The following is a 21,508-nucleotide window of genomic DNA, read 5'->3' on the forward strand; positions in this document are numbered from 1 at the left end:
TTACTGACATAGTAAATTTTGAGGTATTTTGCCTATCTTTAATTCATATATTTATTATTTAATATCTATATTTATAATATATTTGAGACTTATGAAAATCTGTCAATAGTTTTAGTATTTCAATTTTCACAATCAGAAATAATGAGTTCTAGAAGTTACTAATACTGATAATGACAGAGAGGGTGAAATGGAAACCTGGTATTCTGACTCCAAACCATCCATTATTTTCATGATGCTAGACTACTGTTCCTTCAAATGTATATTCTTTAAATCAAATACATGTGCATTAAGCATATTAACCTAAATATTCTTTCAGGTTTTTGCCATTTTCTTCCTACCATAAAAATGAAAAGTACATCCCATCAATGCATTCATCAAGCAAGTATGGTCCTGATTCCTGTGGGGAACAACATTTCCGAAGTGAAAACCCTAAGAAATGGATCTGTGATAAGGTAAATTCATGAAAGAGTAAAAAAAAATTATTCCAATTTTGAAAGGTTAAAAATTAAATATAAATATTCTCATCATGATTAAGACCAGTTGGGTGCAACTGGAGACCATTAAGCTTATATTTGTGGAATAAGCAGTATCCCAAAACACAAAACACATGTTTGCTTTGATTTGTGGTAGCTAATATATAGAGCGCAAACACGCAACACTTAATGTAAATGAGTGAAATTGACATCTTGTGATTTGATTATTGTTATAACCCTTGTCTACATTCCTGCAGGACAGTAGTCATTCTACTTTTTACTTGTAAAACTCTTTATTTAGAAGAGTATTAAGCCTGTGGTTTGAAAGTATATCATCACAAAAAACTGAAAGACAAAATGAAAGGAAGGAGGATGGAGGAAAGAGAGGAAGGGAAGAATCATTACATTCTTAGAATCATATCTATGAAATAAACAAAGTCTATTCTCTTTATATTAATAAAATTTTAAAAGGTGAAACAAACAAACAAAAAAAGAACACCCAAATAAGCAATGAATTTTCACTAAGGGAGCATACTCTCATCAGGAAATAGAGTGTGGCCAGCCCCTCCACCCCAGATTTCTCCTCAGTTGCATGCTCCTTTTCCCAAAATATGGTCTAATATGTTGTCACCATATATGAGTTCTGTCTGTTGCACATTCGGCAAAGGCAGTTCATTTGAGATGTACAGGCACACTTCTGCTTCACGCGATGTGTAGCTACAGTTCATTCATGTCCATTGCTGCACATCCCATTGTTTGAAATATAACAAAGTATATATGGCCTCCTCACTGTTGGCAGACATGTAATATGTTTAAGTAGGCTATCCATCTAGAGGTACAATATCTGTGTCATAATGGTTGCATTATGTTTAGATGTCATGTTCAGTTTGGAAACAACTTTGCTTAGCAGTTGTACCAATTTTTTTTTTTTTTTGATAGGCAGAGTGGACAGTGAGAGAGACAGAGAGAGAAAGGTCTTCCTTTGCCGTTGGTTCACCCTCCAATGGCCGCCACTGCAGCCGGCGCACCGCGCTGATCCGATGGCAGGAGCCAGGATCCAGGTGCTTTTCCTGGTCTCCCATGGGGTGCAGGGCCCAAGCACCTGGGCCATCCTCCACTGCACTCCCTGGCCATAGCAGAGAGCTGGCCTGGAAGAGGGGCAACCGGGACAGAATCCGGCGCCCCGACCGGGACTAGAACCCGGTGTGCCGGCGCCGCTAGGCGGAGGATTAGCCTATTGAGCCACGGCGCCGGCTAGTTGTACCAATTCATACTCCTGCCTAGAATATGAGGATTTCAGTTGTTCCATGTCTTTTTCAAAACTTTGTATTGTCTGTCTTATTTTTAGCCATTCTAGTGGGTGTGTAATAGGATCTTGTAGATTTAACTTTATTGAATTTAATAAGGTTGAGGTCTTTTCCAGTGTTCACTGGCCATTTGGAAAACCTCATTTGTGAAGTGGCTGCTCAAGTATTCTACCTAGTTTTTTATATTTTTTTTTCTGATAGATTTGTGTGAGTTATTTTACATGCTTATTAAATACTCAGTGTATGAAAAAAGACAAAATTATTTGTAGTTGTATGCTTAAAGATGGCGCAACTGACCTACTGTCAATAAGAGATTGGAGGTTTATTCCAGTGTTGTGTTGTTGTATATTTATGTTTATAAATAGATGGGGAAAGTAAGAGGCATGTAATATACATAACTGAAATAAAGATATATGACATAAATTTAATATACATTTTCCTATGGAATCATTTCCTTGAAGAATAGTGGATCATGCTGTCTAATCTTAAGAAGTACAGTAGCCTGCCTTCATTCTGTAGTACTTTCTGTGTCCCATTTAGTTCAAATTGGCAATGTCTTTGCTACTATAATCACATCACTGTTCCTGGTTTCTGTTGATGTGACTGATTATTATGTTCCTGATTGTAGCCACTATCTCGTTACTGTAGTCTATTAGTCAAGAACTTTTTCCAGGCACTGGGAATAAAGAGGTATGTAAGATATTGTTTTCACCATGTTATATGATTAGGTTCCTTATCAATGTGTTCCTGCTGTAGTTAAAAACACATCACTTACGGGTTATTGAATGACCTCATTTAATCTTAGTCTCCTCCTGAAAGGCCCTATCAGCAATACAGTCAAAAATAGAGTTCAGCATTTGAATGAGGGGAAACAGTTCAGTCCCACCGTATGACAGACATTATGTCTGAAACATGGCATTCATGTTTTAATATGTACATATATATATATATAGCTATATATATATACATACATATACATATTTACCTTTCAGCTATTGAAAGGAAAAGTTAAATGTTTAAATGATTTAAAAGGAAATCATATTATCATTTAAAGAGAAAACTTGTTTTGCCAGAAGCTGTTGTTACAATTGCACTGTTATTTTACACCAAATTTAAATTTGTTTTCTTATTTTGGAGGAATTATTATGTGCCTCTTTATGCTTTAAGAATTGTATTTTAGCCGGCGCCGCGGCTCACTAGACTAATCCTCCGCCTGCGGCGCCGGCACACCGGGTTCTGGTCCTGGTCGGGGCGCTGGATTCTGTCCCGGTTGCCCCTCTTCCAGGCCAACTCTCTGCTATGGCCCGGGAGTGCAGTGGAGGATGTCCCAAGTGTTTGGGCCTTGCACGCCATGGGAGACCAGGATAAGTACCTGGCTCCTGCCATCGGATCTGCGCGGTGTGCCGGCCGCAGCGCACCGGCCGCGGCAGCCATTGGAGGGTGAACCAACGGCAAAGGAAGACCTTTCTCTCTCTCTCCCTCACTGTCCACTCTGCCTGTCAAAAAAAAAAAAAAAAAAAGTGTATTTACTTGGCCGGCACCGTGGCTCACTAGACTAATCCCGGGCTCTAGTCCCAGTCGGGGTGCCAGATTCTATCCCAGTTGCTTCTCTTCCAGTCCAGCTCTCTGCTGTGGCCCGGGAGTGCAGTGGAGGATGGCCCAAGTGCTTGGGCCCTGCACCCGCACGGGAGACCAGGAGGAAGCACCTGGCTCCTGGCTTCAAATCCGCACAGTGTGCCAGCCGCAACACTCCGGCCTTAGTGTCCACTTGCGGGGTGAACCAACGGAAAAAGGAAGACCTTTCTCTCACTGTCTAACTCTGCCTGTCAAAAAATAAAAAAAAAAAAAAATTAAAAATTAAAACATGAGAAAAAAAAGAAGTGCATTTACTCAACAAAATTAATCACAAGTAATTGCTGTTGTATTCTGTGAAAATTAAGGAAAGGAAAGGTATAAAGATTCAAATCTCAATAAATCATTGGTCCTCCTAACCCAATACAAGCTGTATAGCAGTCAGCGCTGAAGCATAGCCTGTAAAGCCACCTCCTGCAGTGCTAGCATCCCATGTGGATGCCAGTTCGAGTCCTGGATGCTCCACTTACTATCCAGTTCTCTCCTATGGCCTGGGAAAGCAGTAGAAGATGGGCCAAGTCCTTAGATGCCTGCACCCACTTGGGAGACCCGGAAGAAGCTCCTGGCTCCTGTCTTCAGATTGGTGCAGTTCTGATAGTTGCAGCCAATCGAGGAGTGAGCCAGCGGATGGAAGACCTCTCGTTCTCTCTCTGCCTCTCCTTCTCTCTCTGTGTAACTCCTACTTTTAAATAAATAAAAATAAATAAATCTTAAAAAAAAACTGTGTAGACAATATCAAATACCAACTTGCCTTCCTACCTCCCTCCTAATCTTCATTACTTTTTTTCATCTTCATATCCTCCCTTCATTCCTTATTTCTCCCTGTCTTCCTTTTCATCTCTTAAAATACAATTATTAAATCATTTATTCCTTTGTGGCTAATGAAATCTACATAGTATAAAAGTTGCCATTATGGGGGCTGGCGCTGCAGCATAGCAGGTAAAGCCATCGCCTCCAGTGCCAGCATCCTATATGGAAAACAGTTCGAGTCCTGGCTGTTCCACTTCCAATCCAGCTCTCTGCTGTGGCCTCGGAAAGCAGTGGAAGATGGCCCAAGTCCTTGGGCCCCGGCACCCATGTGGGAGACCCAGAGGAAGCTCCTGGCTCCTGGCTTTGGATAGGCTCAACTCCAGCCATTGCAACAAAATGGGAAGTGAACCAGCATATGGAAGACCTCTCCCTCTCTCTCTACCTCTCCTTCTCTCTCTGTGTAACTCTGACTTTCAAATAAATAAATAAATCTTTAAAAAAAATTAGCCATCATGTTGATTATATGTAAAATATTAGAATTACTTGAAATATTTTATATTTTGATTCTATATTAAATTATTTAGATAATTTCACTCAACAGGTTTCTAAAAGCAGGCATTTTTTATAAGATTTTGTGTTTTACAAGTGAATTAACTAATCTTTATTTCTTTGATATCCTCATAACTGGACCCAGGCTGTTCCCAGAGCCAGGAAATGGAAACTCAACCTGGGTTTCATCATGTCATTGACAGGAACTAACCACCTGAGCCATCATCACTGCCTTCCATGGTCAACATTTCTGCATTAGCAGGAAGATGCATTGAGCCCATGTACTCCTCCAATATGAAATTTAAATGTCTTTAGCCATCCTCTTAACCACTAGGCCAAATGCCTGCCCCCAAAATTTGATTTTTGATTTTGGATACTAAGCCATAAATTATTTATTATTGGCACATTAAAGAGAATATTGAGGAGACTGGAGTCATTAGGCTCAAAATGTAGAAGAAAGAAAGGATTGACATGAAGTTATGGTGTTTCTGTGGGAAAATGGAATATTTTCACATATTTACATGTACATAACATTTAGTAGCATGTAGCAGACTGGATTCTGCCAAGAAAAAGCTCAATCAAGTTTATCTGGCTGCTGTTCTCCAACCTTTCCATCATGTTTCAGAATTGTTTATTTGGAGAACTTTTTTCCCATCACTTTTAAACATGAAAGTTACTGATTTTAAATGATTTGTTAACCAGTGGCTTTAATGAGTATCAATCAGTAGAAAAATCAAATGTTACTCAATCTGTTCTCCAATCACATTTTCATCAAATAAATAAAATATAATTTAGCTTTTTGTTTTATTTAATGCATTGCTCTGAAGAGTACTGTACAATGAAATCACAAAATCAGAGAATTGAGCGCAAATGATAGTGTTTTTCTATGAAATATGAAAGTCAATAATAAAAAATAACATAGTGATATATAATTTACTTGAAAGAGTAGAAATCAATAAAAATCAATGTCCATATCATATTATTTACTTTTACTTCTTTGATCTACTTATAAACTACCACAAATTAAATTGTTAGATTCTAAGTTTCCATCTTTAAATGGTGAAACATTTTAAGTTCAGGTAAATACTTTATACTTATAAATTCTTTATTGTGCTTATCTCAATATTTAAAATAGATGTGAAATTAAATTGGAGTATACCAGTCACTATTAATTTAATCTATTTGGATAGATCTAAAAAGAGTAGGACAATAAAAACTTCAGTGTACTAAAAACATTCTTTTAGTTGTCAAAACATTTACATATGTTCATATTTACTGAAGCAGAAATGATAGTCTGAGGCCTTTATCTGAATCAGAATGAGTTTCCATGTGCATTTTAGACAACTGATTTTAATGGAACTGTTTCATCTTTCCTTGTTTGCGAAAGGAAGAGACTCTTAAGATCGTTCCTATAGGTAGAATCTATCCTCATCTGCCTTATTACAGGTGAATTACAACAGTAGAGCAGTCCCTTTTTGTTATTTTCACATGCATTTCGATCCTAAAAAGAATTTTATAAGCTACAAAGCATAAAAATATCCAGTACTCCAAAGAATTAATTTAGAGAACCTAAGCATATTGCACAGAACATAAAGTTGACCTTTACTGTCTACAGCTTTTGGAATAGAGTGGGATGTGGAACACATCATAGATTTAATGTGGCACATCGTTGTCTGCAGAAACTTGGGTGGGACTGTGACTGCTTGCCCATTGCACCCGGTGATTGAATCTGCTGTCACCAGCATCCTGATAATAATGAACATTCAGCTTAACGACCGTGATTACGATTATCATAATTGATGTGCAAGTGCAGTGTGTGGGGATCATTACAGCTGAACTGTACAGCAGAGAAACATGCTTCAGTTATGGATAATTTTACTTTTATGCATTGATTGGAATAAAATATGTCTTTCTATTTAAACAGGCCAGCTTCCTATAATTTTAAGAATCTTTCAGTACATGTTGATTGACGATTATGCACTTGCTGGAAAACAGCCCCTTACATTTGTTTGTTTTGTGTTGTTTCATATCATTAGTGAATGTAAACAATTAAATAATTAGGTGTAATTATGGGAAAATATTTTGCTTATGGGGATCACCTTCAATAATCAAATATTCAGTTTAAATACATTCTCTCACTTTTGCTCTCTCCAATATATCAGGGACTGAAAGTCTTCAATTTCCCTCACCTACCAGCAATTGCCCTTTCTTATTTTTCCTAAGCACTGTAGGATTCAAGAAAAGTGTAAGTTTTCACAAATTTTATTAAATAACTATAGATGTGTTTATATACGCATATGTTATCTACACTTTCATCAGTTATGCATTTTAAAAAATTGGGCAAAGGTAAATATTTCCTTCTGCTATTTATTATAATAATATCTAACATATAGTATAATTTAAAATGTTAAAACAAATGTATGCTACCTTTGCTTTTTATCACTCTTGTTTCTGATCAATTTGTTATATTGTTCAGTAATTTTTAATTATATATTTTAAAGTGGCTTCAACTTATTTTCATACTTGAATTTTAACTTGTGAATGAAAATAATATGTGCAGTGATGTTTCTAAGATTTTTCCAAAGATTATATCTGATCATTAACCTAAGGACTCAATTTGCATTTTACTCTAAAGTATTTAATTTGAGTGATGAACAATATAAAGGCACCAAGGTTTTTTTTTTCAACTTTTATTTAATAAATATAAATTTCCAAAGTACAACTTTTGAATTATAGTGGCTTTTCCCCACATAACCTCCCTCCCACCTGCAACCATCCCATCTCCCACTCCCTCTCCCATCCCATTCTTCATTGTGATTCATTTTTAATTATCTTCATATACAGAAATCAACTTAGTGTATACTAAGTAAAGATTTCAACAAACTGTACCCACAAAGACACACAAAGTATAGAGTACTGTTTGGGTAGTAGTTTTACCATTAATTCGCATAGTACAAAACTTTAAGTAAGACAGAGGTCCTACATGGGGAGTAATTGCACAGTGACTCCTGTTGTTGACTTAACAACTCACACTCCCATTTATGACGTCAGTAATCACCCAAGGCTCTTTTCATGAGCTTCCAAGCCTATGGAAGCCTCTTGAGCTCACCAACTCCGATATTATTTAGACAAGGCCATATTCAAAGTGGAAGTTCTCTCCTCCCTTCAGAGAAAGGTACCTCTTTCTTTGATGACCTGTTCTTTCCACTGGGATCTCACTTGCAGAGATCTTTCATTTAGGTCATTTTTTTTTTTTTTTTTTTGCCAGAGTGTCTTGGCTTTCCATGCCTGAAATACTCTCATGGGCTTTTAAGCTGGATCCAAATGCTTTCAGGGCTGATTCTGAGGCCAGAGTGCTATTTAGAACATTTGCCATCCTCTGAGTCTGCTGTGTATCCTGCTTCCAATGTAGGATCATTTTCTCCTTTTTAATTGTATCTATTATTATTTTCAGACACTGGTCTTATTTGACACCAAGGTTTTAAGAAGAATGATAAGCCATTTAAAACAAAAGTTTTTATTCTGTGACTGCAGTAAGGTCTGAAATTGAGATATCTCTCTCAGATTATTAAAAACCACACAATGCTAAAGAGACTATGGTAAACCTTTCCCTCTGAGATCTGTAAGATTTACGTTACCGCAAGTAAGTTGCTTCCCCTAAATACACAGCTGTACGCTGTGGTAGAGGTCAAAAATCTTAGTCTGAAAGTGAGAGATTTTTATGGTTTGTCTATAGAATTTTTCTTCTCAGAGTTTTTATTCCCAGTGTGATTTTTGAACTGTACCAGAAGTTCCCCTGTAAGATTTTAACTCTCTAAAAATTCAACACATTATTTTCTTCTCTGCACTATTGCAAAACTAGAATAATGACAGTTAAATTGTTCAATGGACAGAGATAATGGAATGGGTGTCTCTGTACTATTCTATAATTAAACTCTTAAACTTGATGCTTTTTAATTTCAAAGCCTCAAATTACTCTTTGTTGCTGTTGTTGGAAAGTATGTTGAGATATCAGTGGGAAATTTGGTCTCTGTCATTTTTTTAAGATTTATTAATTTATTTGAAAGAGTTACAAAGAGTGATGGAGAGACACTCCCTCTCCCCAAATGGCCAATCTCCAGGGCTGGGCCCAGCAGGAGCCTGGGATGCATCTGGGTCTCCCAAATGGATGACAGAGGCCCAAGTACTGAGCCATCTTCCACTGATTTCCTAGGTGCATTAGCAGGGAGCTGGATCAGAAGTGGAGCAGCTGGGAATCCAACTGGCCACTCATGGGATGCAAGAATTACAGGTGGCAGCTTAACCCACTGCAACACAGCACTGGTCCCTCCATCTTTATGTTCCTCATCCCTAGTTGTAGCATTATTGCTTTAATTTCTTTCTGTGATTTCCTATTCTTTGGCTTGAAAATAGAGCAAGTTTACCAGAATCAAGGTCCTAAAATGACTGGAGATATAACTAGGAAATAGACTTTCCACCTTAGAAAGAAGCTGATTTTCACCTTAGCAATCATGGAAGTACTTTTGAAACATTATGTGAACCAAGAGATAACATTTAACAGTACTTAGTATAATGTCATTCTAGCTGCTATGTCTGTTGTTTGACATAGGGAAATCATAGGGTCATTTGTATATAGTTCTAGGTAGTGCAATATCAAACCATTAGGTAGCAGCACTGTTTTGGTACTACTGCTGAGGTATTTAGTTTTATGCATACATCTCCACTCCTTCCCTCACCATTTTATCTCCCCTAATGAATTCCTGAAAGTGATACTGCAGAGTCAGAGAATGTGATCATAGGTTTTCAGTGTCAGTTTGACTAAGATATAATACCATTGTTTCATCAAACATTGAATCTAGTTAGGTGGTGCAGATAAGATATTTTGCAGATTGTGGTGCATCATTTACATCTAGTTGACTTTAAGTTGATTACCCATAATATAGGTGGGTCTCATATAATCAGTTGAAGATCTTAAGAACAAAAACTGAGATTTACCAGAGAAGAAGAGTTAATGTCTCAAGACTACAAAATCAATTCCTGCCTGAGCTTTCAGTATAGGGCCTGCCTTACAGATTTTAAATCTGCTCATTTCCAGAATTATTTGAATCAATTCATTAAGTTCTCTCACTCTCTCTCCCTCTCTCTCTCTATTTTTTAAGAAATAGAGATAATCCATCTGTAACCTGTTAATTTTCTTTGAAGAACCCTGACTGATGCAGAGTGAGCACATTATTAATATTTTTGTTCTATATTGTCAAACTTTCCTAATAAAATGTATACATTATTCAATATATGCATTTTCCTTTACCATCATCAACATTAGGTTATTGTCAGTCATTTATAAAAGTGATGTTTTCACATTATTTTATTTGATGTTATATAATATTTAGATTAATTTGGAGAATTGATATAATATTTTTAAGTCTTAGCATTCATAGTATGCTTTGTATTTGATAAAAATGACCTCTAGGAGAGTTTTATATTTTTTCAGTTTCTGTGTATTGTTTAAGCATTTTCTAATTATTTTATGTTCATATTGCTGTTATGAATAGAATTTTCTGTCATCTTACTCTATAAATTGTTTTTGATTTACAGGAAATATTTATATAGAATGCTATATTTGAATGATTACTTTATAAATTTTACCACTAATTCTAGTGGTTAGGTTTACCAACACCATTACACAATTAATAAATATTCATATACCCAGACTTCTACCTCTTACTTTATAATCTCTTTACTTAACTTTAAAATTTTCTGATAAGATTTATTAGCACTTATAGAATGATGAAGATATGACAGAAGAAGACATCATGTATTTTTCTGTATGTAGTATTGGCTGTTGTATATATAATACATACAAAACATGATTATAACCCTTTGGCAGTGTCATATTTGCATATAAGTATTTTAAAATATTACATTGAAATACTATTATTTTTAAAATGAGATTATCAAATTTTATCAAGCAATTTTTCAGCATCCAGAAAGATCACTATGACTGTTTTCCCCTTAACCCATTAAAATGTTGTATTATATATGTCCTAATATTGAGCCTTCTTTGATTGATTTTATTCTTGGTACAAACCCTCCCTCAATGATGCTAAAATTGATCTAATTTTAATACATATATTTATAAAATAAATACTGTATATCAATTTTAATTGACTCAGTTATTATCTTCTACTTCCTTTGTATACAGCAACTGAATTAGTGTTACAGGGAACTGGGCTTGAGGAAAAATGAATACATTGTGACAAAACTTATAAAATTTGTTTCAATGAAATAATATCAAACATATTTTAAAGAAATTAATGAATATTGTACTGGAAGATATTCAGTAAATACAGACTTAGTTCTCCCCAGTTTTCTCATGGGTGTGTCTTTCTGATGGTGATGATGATGGCCATGTCCACAGGGAGATCTTCCATTGAATAGAAACAGCAAATCTGTTTTACTTCCAAACCTGTTGCCCTGAAATTCCAACATAACTTACCCTATTTGGCTGCAGGATCCACCTTGAAATGAACTCTATAATCTGAGTATAATAACTTAGTTATAGGTATAGTTTTCTACTCTGCTATTGGCCTTATCTCACTATTTGACAGGAATAGCGGAAATTAGTCACAAATAGCAGAAATTTTGATTCTCCAAAAAGGTTGTTAATCTATGAGGCTATATATAAAAGACCCTGTCTTATCTGGGGACTGTGAAGGGACTCTGAGAAGAAATGATACTTCAGCTGAATTGTGAAGATATGGTGATAAGAAATAAGACTCCGTGTTTGTGTGCTTCTGTGTGTATTTGGTGAATGCATGAGGGATGTAAAGAGCTTCTAGAAGAAAGATTACAATGTGCTAAATACCTCTCACTTCCGAGAATATAAGGTTTCACTTGTAATATGAAGGGGCATGATTAAAGGAGGAGGATATTGCTGATCACTTCATTTTCTGCGAGGGGCAACTGAATTTATAGTTATACTACTCTTTGAGATTGAGGAAAGAAATCAAAGGAATAGAATCTGGGTAGTAATAAGAAAAAATCTTGAGTTCAATTTTGGACATGTTTGAATTTGAGGTTTTGACTTACCCAATTAGAGATGTAAAATAAATAGCTGAATACAGAAAGCTCATTGCATAGAATGCCAGTATTGACTACAGTCACAAAATTGAGTATATTTGGTCCATAAATAACTGAAACAATGAAAGTAGATTAAACAGCCCTAAGGCCTGACTGAAAACACCATGAGAGTGTTTCAGGCATGGAAAGCCAAGACATAGTAGCAAAAATGGTTCCGCATGAGGGATCACTGTGAGTGAGACCCCAGTGGAAAGAGGGGGGCCATCAAAGAAGGATGTACTTTCCTCTGAAGGAAGGAGAGAACTTCCACTTTGCATATGGCCCTGTCTAAAAACTGACAGTTTGTGAACTCAGAAGGCTTCCATAGCCTTGGCAGCTTATGTCAAGAGCCTCGGGTGATCAACAATGCCATAAATAAGAGTGTCAATTGTTAAATCAATAACAGGAGTCACTGTGCACTTGATCCCCATGCTGGACCTCTGTCCTTAATGAGTTGTACTATGAGAATGAATGGTAAAACTTGTCTTCAAACTGTACTTTATACTTTGTGTGTCTGTATGGGTGCAAATAGTTGAAATCTCTCCTTAGTAAAGAGTTGGTCTTCTGTATATAATGTAAATTAAAAACAAATCTTAATGGAAAATGGAACGGGAAAGGGACTGGGAGGTGGGATGGGAGTGTGGGTGGGAGGGCGGGTATGGGGGAAAGAAACACTATATCCCTAAAAGCTGTACATATGAAAATTTGTATTCATTAGATAAAAACCTTCAAAAAAAGAAAGTAGATTAAATTGCCAGAATTAGGTATATAGAATAAGAAGAAAGAACAGCTATGAGAGATTTTGAGCAATGCCAATATTTAATGGCCATTTGGAGTAGGATGAACCTTTAAAGGAGGTTGATAAATGTGAGGGAAGCCAAGAGAATATACTTATCAAAGAAGTCAAGGAAAGATAATGCAATAAGAAGAAAGGAGTGATGAGCCATGTCAAATGATGCCATGAAGTCAAATAAGATGAGTACTGGAAAAGCCCCATAGATTTAGCAAAATGAAGGTCATTGGTTCCTTAGCAGGAGCTGATTCAATGATAGTATGGGAAACTAACTCTCACTGGAGTGGGTTGAGAAGGGAGTTGGGAGGGAAAGTGGGTATCAAATATATATAATAATTTGAATAAGTTTGGCTATGAACAGGAGAAGAGGTATTGAGCAATAGTTGTAGGGAGATACATGATAAAATATCATTTTTGAAGAATAGAAGATGTTTAGCATGAATAAATTATGCTATCTTTTGTGGATGTTACTATTTAACCAATTTCTTTTGATTTTAAATTAATCTCTCCAAATTTTCATATTTGGAAAGTAATGCTGAGAGGATCTCTCCTGCCACTCAGTCTTTGCCCACAAAAGTATTTCCTTAGAAATAAGTTCCTAGTAATGGAAATGACAATTTGAAGCAGTGGTTCTCCATGAAGAGTAGTTTTGAAGCTTTGACCATAGCTTTTTAGCTGAGTGGAGGATGTCACATGAATCTAATGGATGCCCGCTAGGGATTGTGAAACTTGTTAAACCTCACAACAATTACCTACCTAAAATATCAGTTGTGCTACTGTTGAGAAACCCTGAGCTAAAGAATTTGTACATTCTTAAGACTTTTGATTCATCTTCCCATGTGTCTTAAAGATGAAACTAATTTACCTTTCCAGGGGTTTGTGTGAATTTTATTTTCCTACATTCTCATCAACATTGAATATTGTTTTATTATCATTAATTTGATAGGTACAAATTATTATATCTTTAAAAGTTTCATTGCTTTGATAACAACATGAACTAAAAATATTTTCAGATACTTTGTGGGCACTTCAAAAATTACATATTCGTATCTTTTGCCTGTATTACTTTTCATGGGCTTGTCCTTTTCTAATACATCTAATTATATAGTATATGAACATTTGGTTCAAGTATATATTTGTTCTTACTTATCCTGCTTGGAATTCATTGGTTATTATATTATTCTGATTTTCCTTACTTTAGCCAAAATACCCTAGAGGAGCTTTATAAGAAAGAAAAGGTTTATGTCATCTTTTAGTTTGAAGGTTACAGTTCAGGATCAAGTGGCCTCATATTCTGGTGCCTGTGGAGGCTGGTCATTTCAGGTATGGAGGAATAATCTCATCGTGATCCAGGAAGGAGAGAGAGAGAACAACTAGGCAGAACTTCAACTCAAATAATAAAATCTCTTGCAAGAACACCATGTCCAAGAACCCAATGACATCCCATTGGCTCCAAGTCTCAAAAGCCATCATTAGATTAAATCTCTACCCTTAATCCATCAACCATCAACATTAAGACATCAGAGTTTAAACAGATGCATGAGTTTTAGGAAGACAAATCCTGCTAAACCCATACCACTTTACTAATTTTATCTGATTATTTTAGAAGGGGAGCAGTTTTGTCTAGAATATACTTCTCAAGTCTTTCTAAATATGAAACAATCATTTATGTTTTTTCTGGTATATTTATGATAGTAGAAATTGATCTGAAATTTATTCTTTTACAATGATGATTAAGTTATATAAATTTTCCAGTAACTTCTGATTTTTCTGATTGACATTTACTCATTTTCCCATGATTAGTGCTAAGATTTGAATGTCCCCTCAAAAACACACGTGGAAATTTAATTGCCATTAAAACAGTGTTAACAAGTATGACCTCTAAATAATAAGGCAATGAGGGCTCCAGCCTTATGAATATATTAATGCTGTTATTACACGAGTGGTTTTGTTATAAAATCCAGCTCTTGCTCTTGCTGTGTAATGCCCTTACCAGATGCTGGCATCTTCAGATTGATCTTCCCAGCCTCTGAACTGTGAGAACTGAATTGCTTTCTTTGTAAATTACTTTGTATTTGGTATTCTATTATACAGTAGAAAGTAAACTAAGACAAATAGCAAGTCTGTCATTTTTATTTTATTTTTCATTTCCTTTAATTTTACTTACATTGTGACTTCTATAGAATTTTTATTAGTTTCAGTTTACTAGCTACTTTTATATAAAATAACATATATGTATGTATATTTATAAACTGAAATTCAATTCCTCCATTAAATGTCAAGTATTATAGAATACTAGCATGTTATTTATAAAAATATTTGTATGAGGATCTATCTGGTTTAGAAAAGAACATTCTTATTTTTTTGAACTCATGTTTTTCTTAATGACTCCATTTTTTCTGTTCCTGATCAGAGATACCTACTATCCTGAATTTTCAAAATCATGTCTTATATATGTGTGTATTCCTAAATAGTAGTGTAATTTACAATTTAAGCATATTTCATAAACACATTTATATAAGTTTAGGCACCTTCTATAAATAGATTTATATAAGTTTGTAAATCATAGTATGTTTTTTTGTTTTTGTTCTTATAACTCAGTAGAAAGCACATATTTCATTCCTTTCCACTGTTGTAAACTATTATACACATAGAAGTTTTGTCAAGATGGTGGAATAAAGAGAGAGCTTACTGTTGTAGTCTAGGGGAAGATGGCTGAAAAAACAGTGGCGAGAATGCAACCTCAGGGAAGAATTAGGGAGAAAACTGCAGAGGAAACTCCACTCAAATTAGAGGGGCACTGTGGACCCACGTGGAGGGTTTGGATGTGCACAACTCAGGACCTCAGAAACAGAGAGCCTTAGCACTATCTTTGGAGTGAGGTTAGACCAGACTGCAAAGCCCAAACCATTGAAGATAATGCTGTAGGAAGAGGCTGGCATGAGTCTGGCTTGGAACCCTATGGGGTACAGTGTACCTGCTAACCTTGAGAGAAAAAACACAGACACACATTTCTCTCTCCCCAACCACCTGATGCTGGCATCCTATAACTACCTGAGAGAGAGCAGGCACCATTTTGGACATATCTAACAGCTGCACCAGCTGCTGTCCACATGCCCAGCAAACAACCAAGAGGGTGATGCCTGAGTCTAGCTGAGAAAATTGACATGGGGCTGAGTGCTTGTGACTGTGAGAGCCTTGTGTGTAGGACTGTGAAAAAATTGTGGCTGTGTGGGAGAGCACAGGGTGTGCCTGAGACTTTGAGCAGTCACTGTGGGTGGCTGAACATGCTTGGGGCTCCTGATTCCCTGGCAGGATCCTTGTTCACACTGAGTACTGCACAGACTACATGGACCTTTTGTAAACCCACTGGGGCTAGTACCGGGCATTGATCTCCTTTGAGGAGAAAAAATGAGCATGAGAATATGCCAACAGAGTAGAACAAACCTCCCCTCTGATTAAAAGAAAAAAAAAAAAAGACTTACCACTCCAACATGAGTGTCACCTTGGGCAATTCCCTCATCCTGGACCACTGAACAGAGTTCCCTGACCACACCCATCATATGCCTCTAGGTATTCACTACTAAGCCAAAGAGGTATAATTCAAATATAAAAACCATTGCATGGGGAAAAAAAGTGTAACCACAAATGCCTAATATAAAATGCAGCAATTCAAGAAACAATAAGGAAGACAACAGGATGCCTCCAAAAGAAACAACACTTCAATACTAGAATGTGAATATGAAGAGACTGGTGAAATGCCAGAAGTGGAATTCAAAAATCTGATCATGAATTACTAGCAAGTATTCAGAAGCCAGTCCATGAACCAAAGAAATCTATACATAACATGAATGAAAATCTTTTGCACAGAATTGATATTTTAAAGAGAAATCAAAATGAAATATTGGAAATGAAGAATTCAATAGAACAAATAAAAAGTATGGTGGAAAGACTTAAGAAAATACTTGGTGAGGCATAAGAAAGAGTTAGAAAACAGATCTCTGGAAATCTTACAGTAGACCAAAAAATGGAAGAAAAAATTAGAAAACTAAAAAAATCAGATTTATAGGATACTATCAAAAGACTCAACAAATGGGTCTTAGGAATTTCTGAAGGTTTGTAAAGAGAGAATGGATTAAAAGACCCTTTTTAGTGAAATACTTACAGAAAACTACCCCAATTTGGAAAAAAAAATGACATTCAAGTACAGAAAGCTCATAGAACTCCTAATAGACATGACTAGAAAATATCTTCACCACAAACATTGTAGTAAAATTCTCCACAGTAAAACATAAAGATTCTAAAGTGTGCCTAAGAGAAATGCCAGATTACTTTCAGAGGATCTCCAATTAGACTAACAAGTGCCTCATCAGAAATCCTACAGGCTAGGAAGAGAATGGAGAGATATATTCCAAGTCTTAAGAGAAAAAAATTGTCAACACAGAATACTGTACCCTGAAAAGCTCTCATTTATGAATGAAGATGAAATAAAAACCTTCCATAACAAACAGAAATTAGGTTCTGGCACTGTGGAACAGAGGGTTAAAGCCCCAACCTGCATCTCTGGCATCCCATATGGGCTCCAGTTCAAGTCCTAGCTGTTCCACTTCCAATCCAGCTCTCTGCTATAGCCTGGGAAAGCATCAGAAGATGGCCCAAGTCCTTGGGCCCCTGAACCTATGTCAGAGACCTGGAAGAAGCTCCTGGCTCCTGGCTTCGGATCAGCACAGGCTGGCTGCTACAGTCATCTAGGGAATAAACCAATGGGTGGAAGACCTCTCTCTCTGTCTCTACCTCTCTCTGTAACTCTGTCTTTTAAATAAATAAAATAAATATTTGAACAAGAAAAACAAGCACCCAGCTTTACACAAAGGTGTTTAAGGATGTGCCTGAAACAGAAACACAAAAACATGAACATCACTATGAAAGAAGGTGAAGTCAGAAAATCTCCCCCAAAAAAATACAATCCAAAGTAAACAATAGAATTATTTATGGAAAAATGGCAGGGCCAAGTCACTACTTATCAATACACATTTTGAATGTAAACGGGCTCAACTGTCTGGTTTAAAGATACAGACTTTCTGAATGGATTAAAAAAACAAAACCCATCTATTTGCTGCCTTCAAGAAAAACATCTCACTAACAAAGATAAACGCAGACTGAAAGTGAAAGAATGGAAAAAGATATTCCATGCCAACAGACCAAAAAAGAGCTGATGTAGCCATCCTAATATCAGCCAAAATAGAATAACATAAAAACTGATAAAAAAGCCAAACAAGGGCACTGTGTAATGATGAAGGGATCATTCAACAGGGAGATGTGACTATTATAAATATATATGCACCTAATTAAGAGCACACAGCTATTTAAAAGAAATGTTAAGGGGCCGGCCCTGTGGCACAGTGGGTTAACGCCCTGGCCTGAGGCACCAGCATCCCATATGGGGGCCGGTTCGAGTCCCGGCTGCTGCACTAACAATCCAGCTCTCTGCTATGGCCTGGGAAAGCAGAAGATGGCATAAGTCCTTGGGCCACTGCACCTGCATGGGAGACCAGGATGAAGCTCCTGGATCCTGGCTTTGAATTGGTGCAGTTCCGGTCATTGCTGCCAATTGGGGAGTGAACCACCACATGGAAGACCTTTCTCTTTCTGCCTCTCCTTTCTCTGTGTAACTCTGACTTTCAAATAAATAAATAAATCTTTTTTTATTATTTTATTTTTTATTTATTTTTTGACAGAGTGGACAGTGAGAGAGAGACAGAGAGAAAGGTCTACCTTTGCCATTGGTTCACCCTCCAAGGGCCACCGCGGCCGAATGCTGCGGCTGGCGCACTGTGCTGATCCAAAGCTGGGAGCCAGGTGCTTCTCCTGGTCTCCCATGCGGGTGAGGGCCCAAGAACTTGGATCATCCTCCACTGCACTCCCAGGCCACAGCAGAGAGGTGACCTGGAAGAGGGGCAACTGGGACAGAATCTGGCATCCCAACCGGGACTAGAAATCAGTGTGCCAGTGCCACAGGCAGAGGATTAGCCTATTGAGCCACGGCACCGGCCATAAATCGTTTTTTTTTTTTAACTTTTATTTAATGAATATAAATTTCCAAAGTACAGCTTATGGATTACAATGGCTTCCCCCCCAACAACTTCCCTACCACCCGCAACCCTCCCCTCTCCCGCTTCCACTCCCCTTCCATTCACATCACGATTCATTTTCAATTCTCTTTATTTACAGAAGATCAATTTAGTATATATTAAATAAAGATTTCAATAGTTTGCACCCACACAGAAACACAAAGTGTAAAATACTGTTTCAGTACTAGTTATAGCATTAAATCACAATATACAGTACATTAAGGACAGAGAACCTACATGAGGAGTAAGTGCACAGTGACTCCTGTTGTCGACTTAACAAATTGACATTCTTGTTTATGGCATCAGTAACCACCCTAGGCTCCTGTCATGAGTTACCAAGGCTATGGAGGCCTTTTGAATTCAGCAACTCCAATCTTATTTAGACAAGGTCATAGTCAATGTGGAAGTTCTCTCCTCCCTTCAGAGAAAGGTACCTCTTTATTTGATGACCTGTTCTTTCCACTGGGATCTCACTTGCAGAGATCTTTCATTTAGTTCATTTTTTTTTGCCAGAGTGTCTTGGCTTTCCATGCCTGAAATACTCTCATGGGCTTTTAAGCTGGATCCAAATGCTTTCAGGGCTGATTCTGAGGCCAGAGTGCTGTTTAGATATCTGATATTCTATGAGCCTGCTATATCCTGCTTCCCATGTTGGATAGTTCTCTCCCTTTTTTATTCCATCAGTTAGTATTTGCAAACACTAGTCTTGTTTATGTGATCCCTTTGACTCTTAGTCCTATCATTATGATCAATTGTGAACAGAAATTGGTCACTTGGACTAGTGAGATGGAATTGGTACATGCCACCTTGATGAGATTGAATTGGAATCCCCTGGCACGTTTCTAACTCTACCATTTGGGGCAAGTCAGCTTGAGCATGTCCAAATTGTACATCTCCTCCCTCTCTTATTCCCACTCTTATATTTAACAGGGATCACATTTCAGTTAAGTTTCAACACTTAAGAATAATTGTGTATTAATTACAGAGTTCAACCAATAGTATTAAGTAGAACAAACAGAAAAAAATACTAAAAGGGATAAAGTATTAAGTTGTCAACAACTGTCAGGGCAAGGGCTGTCCAAGTCACTGTTTCATAGTGTCTGTCCATTTCACTTCAACAAGGTTCCTTTTTGGTGTTCGGTTAGTTGTCACCAATCAGGGAGAACATATTGTATTTGTCCCTTTGGGATTGGCTTATTTCACTCAGCATAATGTTTTCCAGATTCTTCCATTTTGTTGCAAATGACCGGATTTCATTGTTTTTACTGATGTATAGAATTCTATAGAGTACATGTCCCATAATTTCTTTATTCAGTCTACCGTTGATGGGCATTTAGGTTGATACCAGGTCTTAGCTATTGTGAATTGAGCTGCAATAAATATTAAGGTGTAGACCACTTTTTTGTTTGCCAAATTAATTTCCTTTGGGTAAGTTCCAAGGAGTGGGATGGCTGGGTTGTATGGTAGGGTTATATTCAGGTTTCTGAGGAATCTCCAGACTGACTTCCATAGTGACTTAACCAATCTGCATTCCTACCAACAATGGGTTAGTGTCCTTTTTTCCCCACATCCCTGCCAGCATCTGTTGGTAGATTTCTGTATGTGAGCCATTCTAACTGGGGTGAGGTGAAACCTCATTTGGTTTTGATTTGCATTTCCCTGATTGCTAGTGATCCTGAACAGTTTTTCATGTGTCTGTTGGCCATTTGGATTTCCTCTTTTGAAAAATGTCTATTGAGGTCCTTGGCCCATCTCTTAAGTGGGTTGTTTGTTTTGTTGTTGTGGAGTTTCTTGATCTCTTTGTAGATTCTGGTTATTAACCCTTTATCTGTTGCATAGTTTGCAAATATATTTTTCCCATTCTGTCGGTTGCCTCTTCACTTTCCTGACTGCTTCTTTTGCAGTACAGAAACTTCTCAATTTGATGCAATCCCAAATGTTAATTTTGGCTTTGACTGCCTGTGCCTCCGGGGTCTTTTCTAAGAACTCTTTGCCTGTGCCAATGTCTTGTAGGATTTCTCCAATGTTCTCTAATAACTTGATGGTGTCACGTCGTAGATTTAGGTCTTTAATGCATGTTGAGTGGATTTTTGTGTAAGGTGTAAGGTAGGTGTCTTGCTTCATGCTTCTGCATGTGGAAATCCAGTTTTCCCAGCACCATTTATTGAATAGACTGTCCTTGCTCCAGGAATTGGTTTTAGATCCTTGATCAAATATAAGCTGGCTGTAGATGTTTGGGTTGATTTCTGGTGTTTCAATTCTGTTCCATTGGTCTATCCATCTGTTTCTGTACCAGTACCCATGCTGTTTTGATTACAACTGCCCTGTAGTATGTCCTAACATCTGGTATTGTGATGCCTCCAGCTTTGTTTTTGTTGTACAAGATTGCTTTAGCTATTCGAGGTCTCCTGTGTCTCCATATGAATTTGAGAATCATTTTTTTTCTAGATCTGAGAAGAATGTCTTTGGTATTTTGATTGGCATCACAATGAATCTATAAATTGCTTTTGGGAGAATGGATATTTTGATGATATTGATTCTTCCAATTAAAAAATATTGATGGAAATTGAATCCGTAATAAAGGTTCTCCCAGCAAAGAAAGCTCAGTACCAGATGGCTTTGCTGCAGAATTCTACCAGACATTTAAAAAAAGAGCTAACTACAATTCCTCTCAAGCTATTCTAAAAAATTGGAAGGGAAGGAATCCTCCTGAACTCCTTCTATGAAGCCAGCATAACATTAATTACTAAACCT

At 36.9% G+C, this 21,508-nt stretch overlaps 1 protein-coding gene across 1 annotated transcript in view; it reads left to right on the forward strand.

Annotated features, from left to right (window-relative positions):
- SPATA17 (spermatogenesis associated 17) overlaps positions 1–21,508 on the forward strand; it is a 293,216-nt gene that overhangs the window by 224,115 nt on the left and 47,593 nt on the right. Inside the window, exon 9 of the mRNA XM_002717401.5 lies at positions 317–452. Coding sequence (XP_002717447.2) covers positions 317–452 — 136 coding nt within the window. The remainder of the gene's footprint in view (positions 1–316; positions 453–21,508) is intronic.

The sequence above is a fragment of the Oryctolagus cuniculus genome, chromosome 13 (assembly GCF_964237555.1).
Source record: "Oryctolagus cuniculus chromosome 13, mOryCun1.1, whole genome shotgun sequence".
NCBI lineage: Eukaryota > Metazoa > Chordata > Mammalia > Lagomorpha > Leporidae > Oryctolagus > Oryctolagus cuniculus.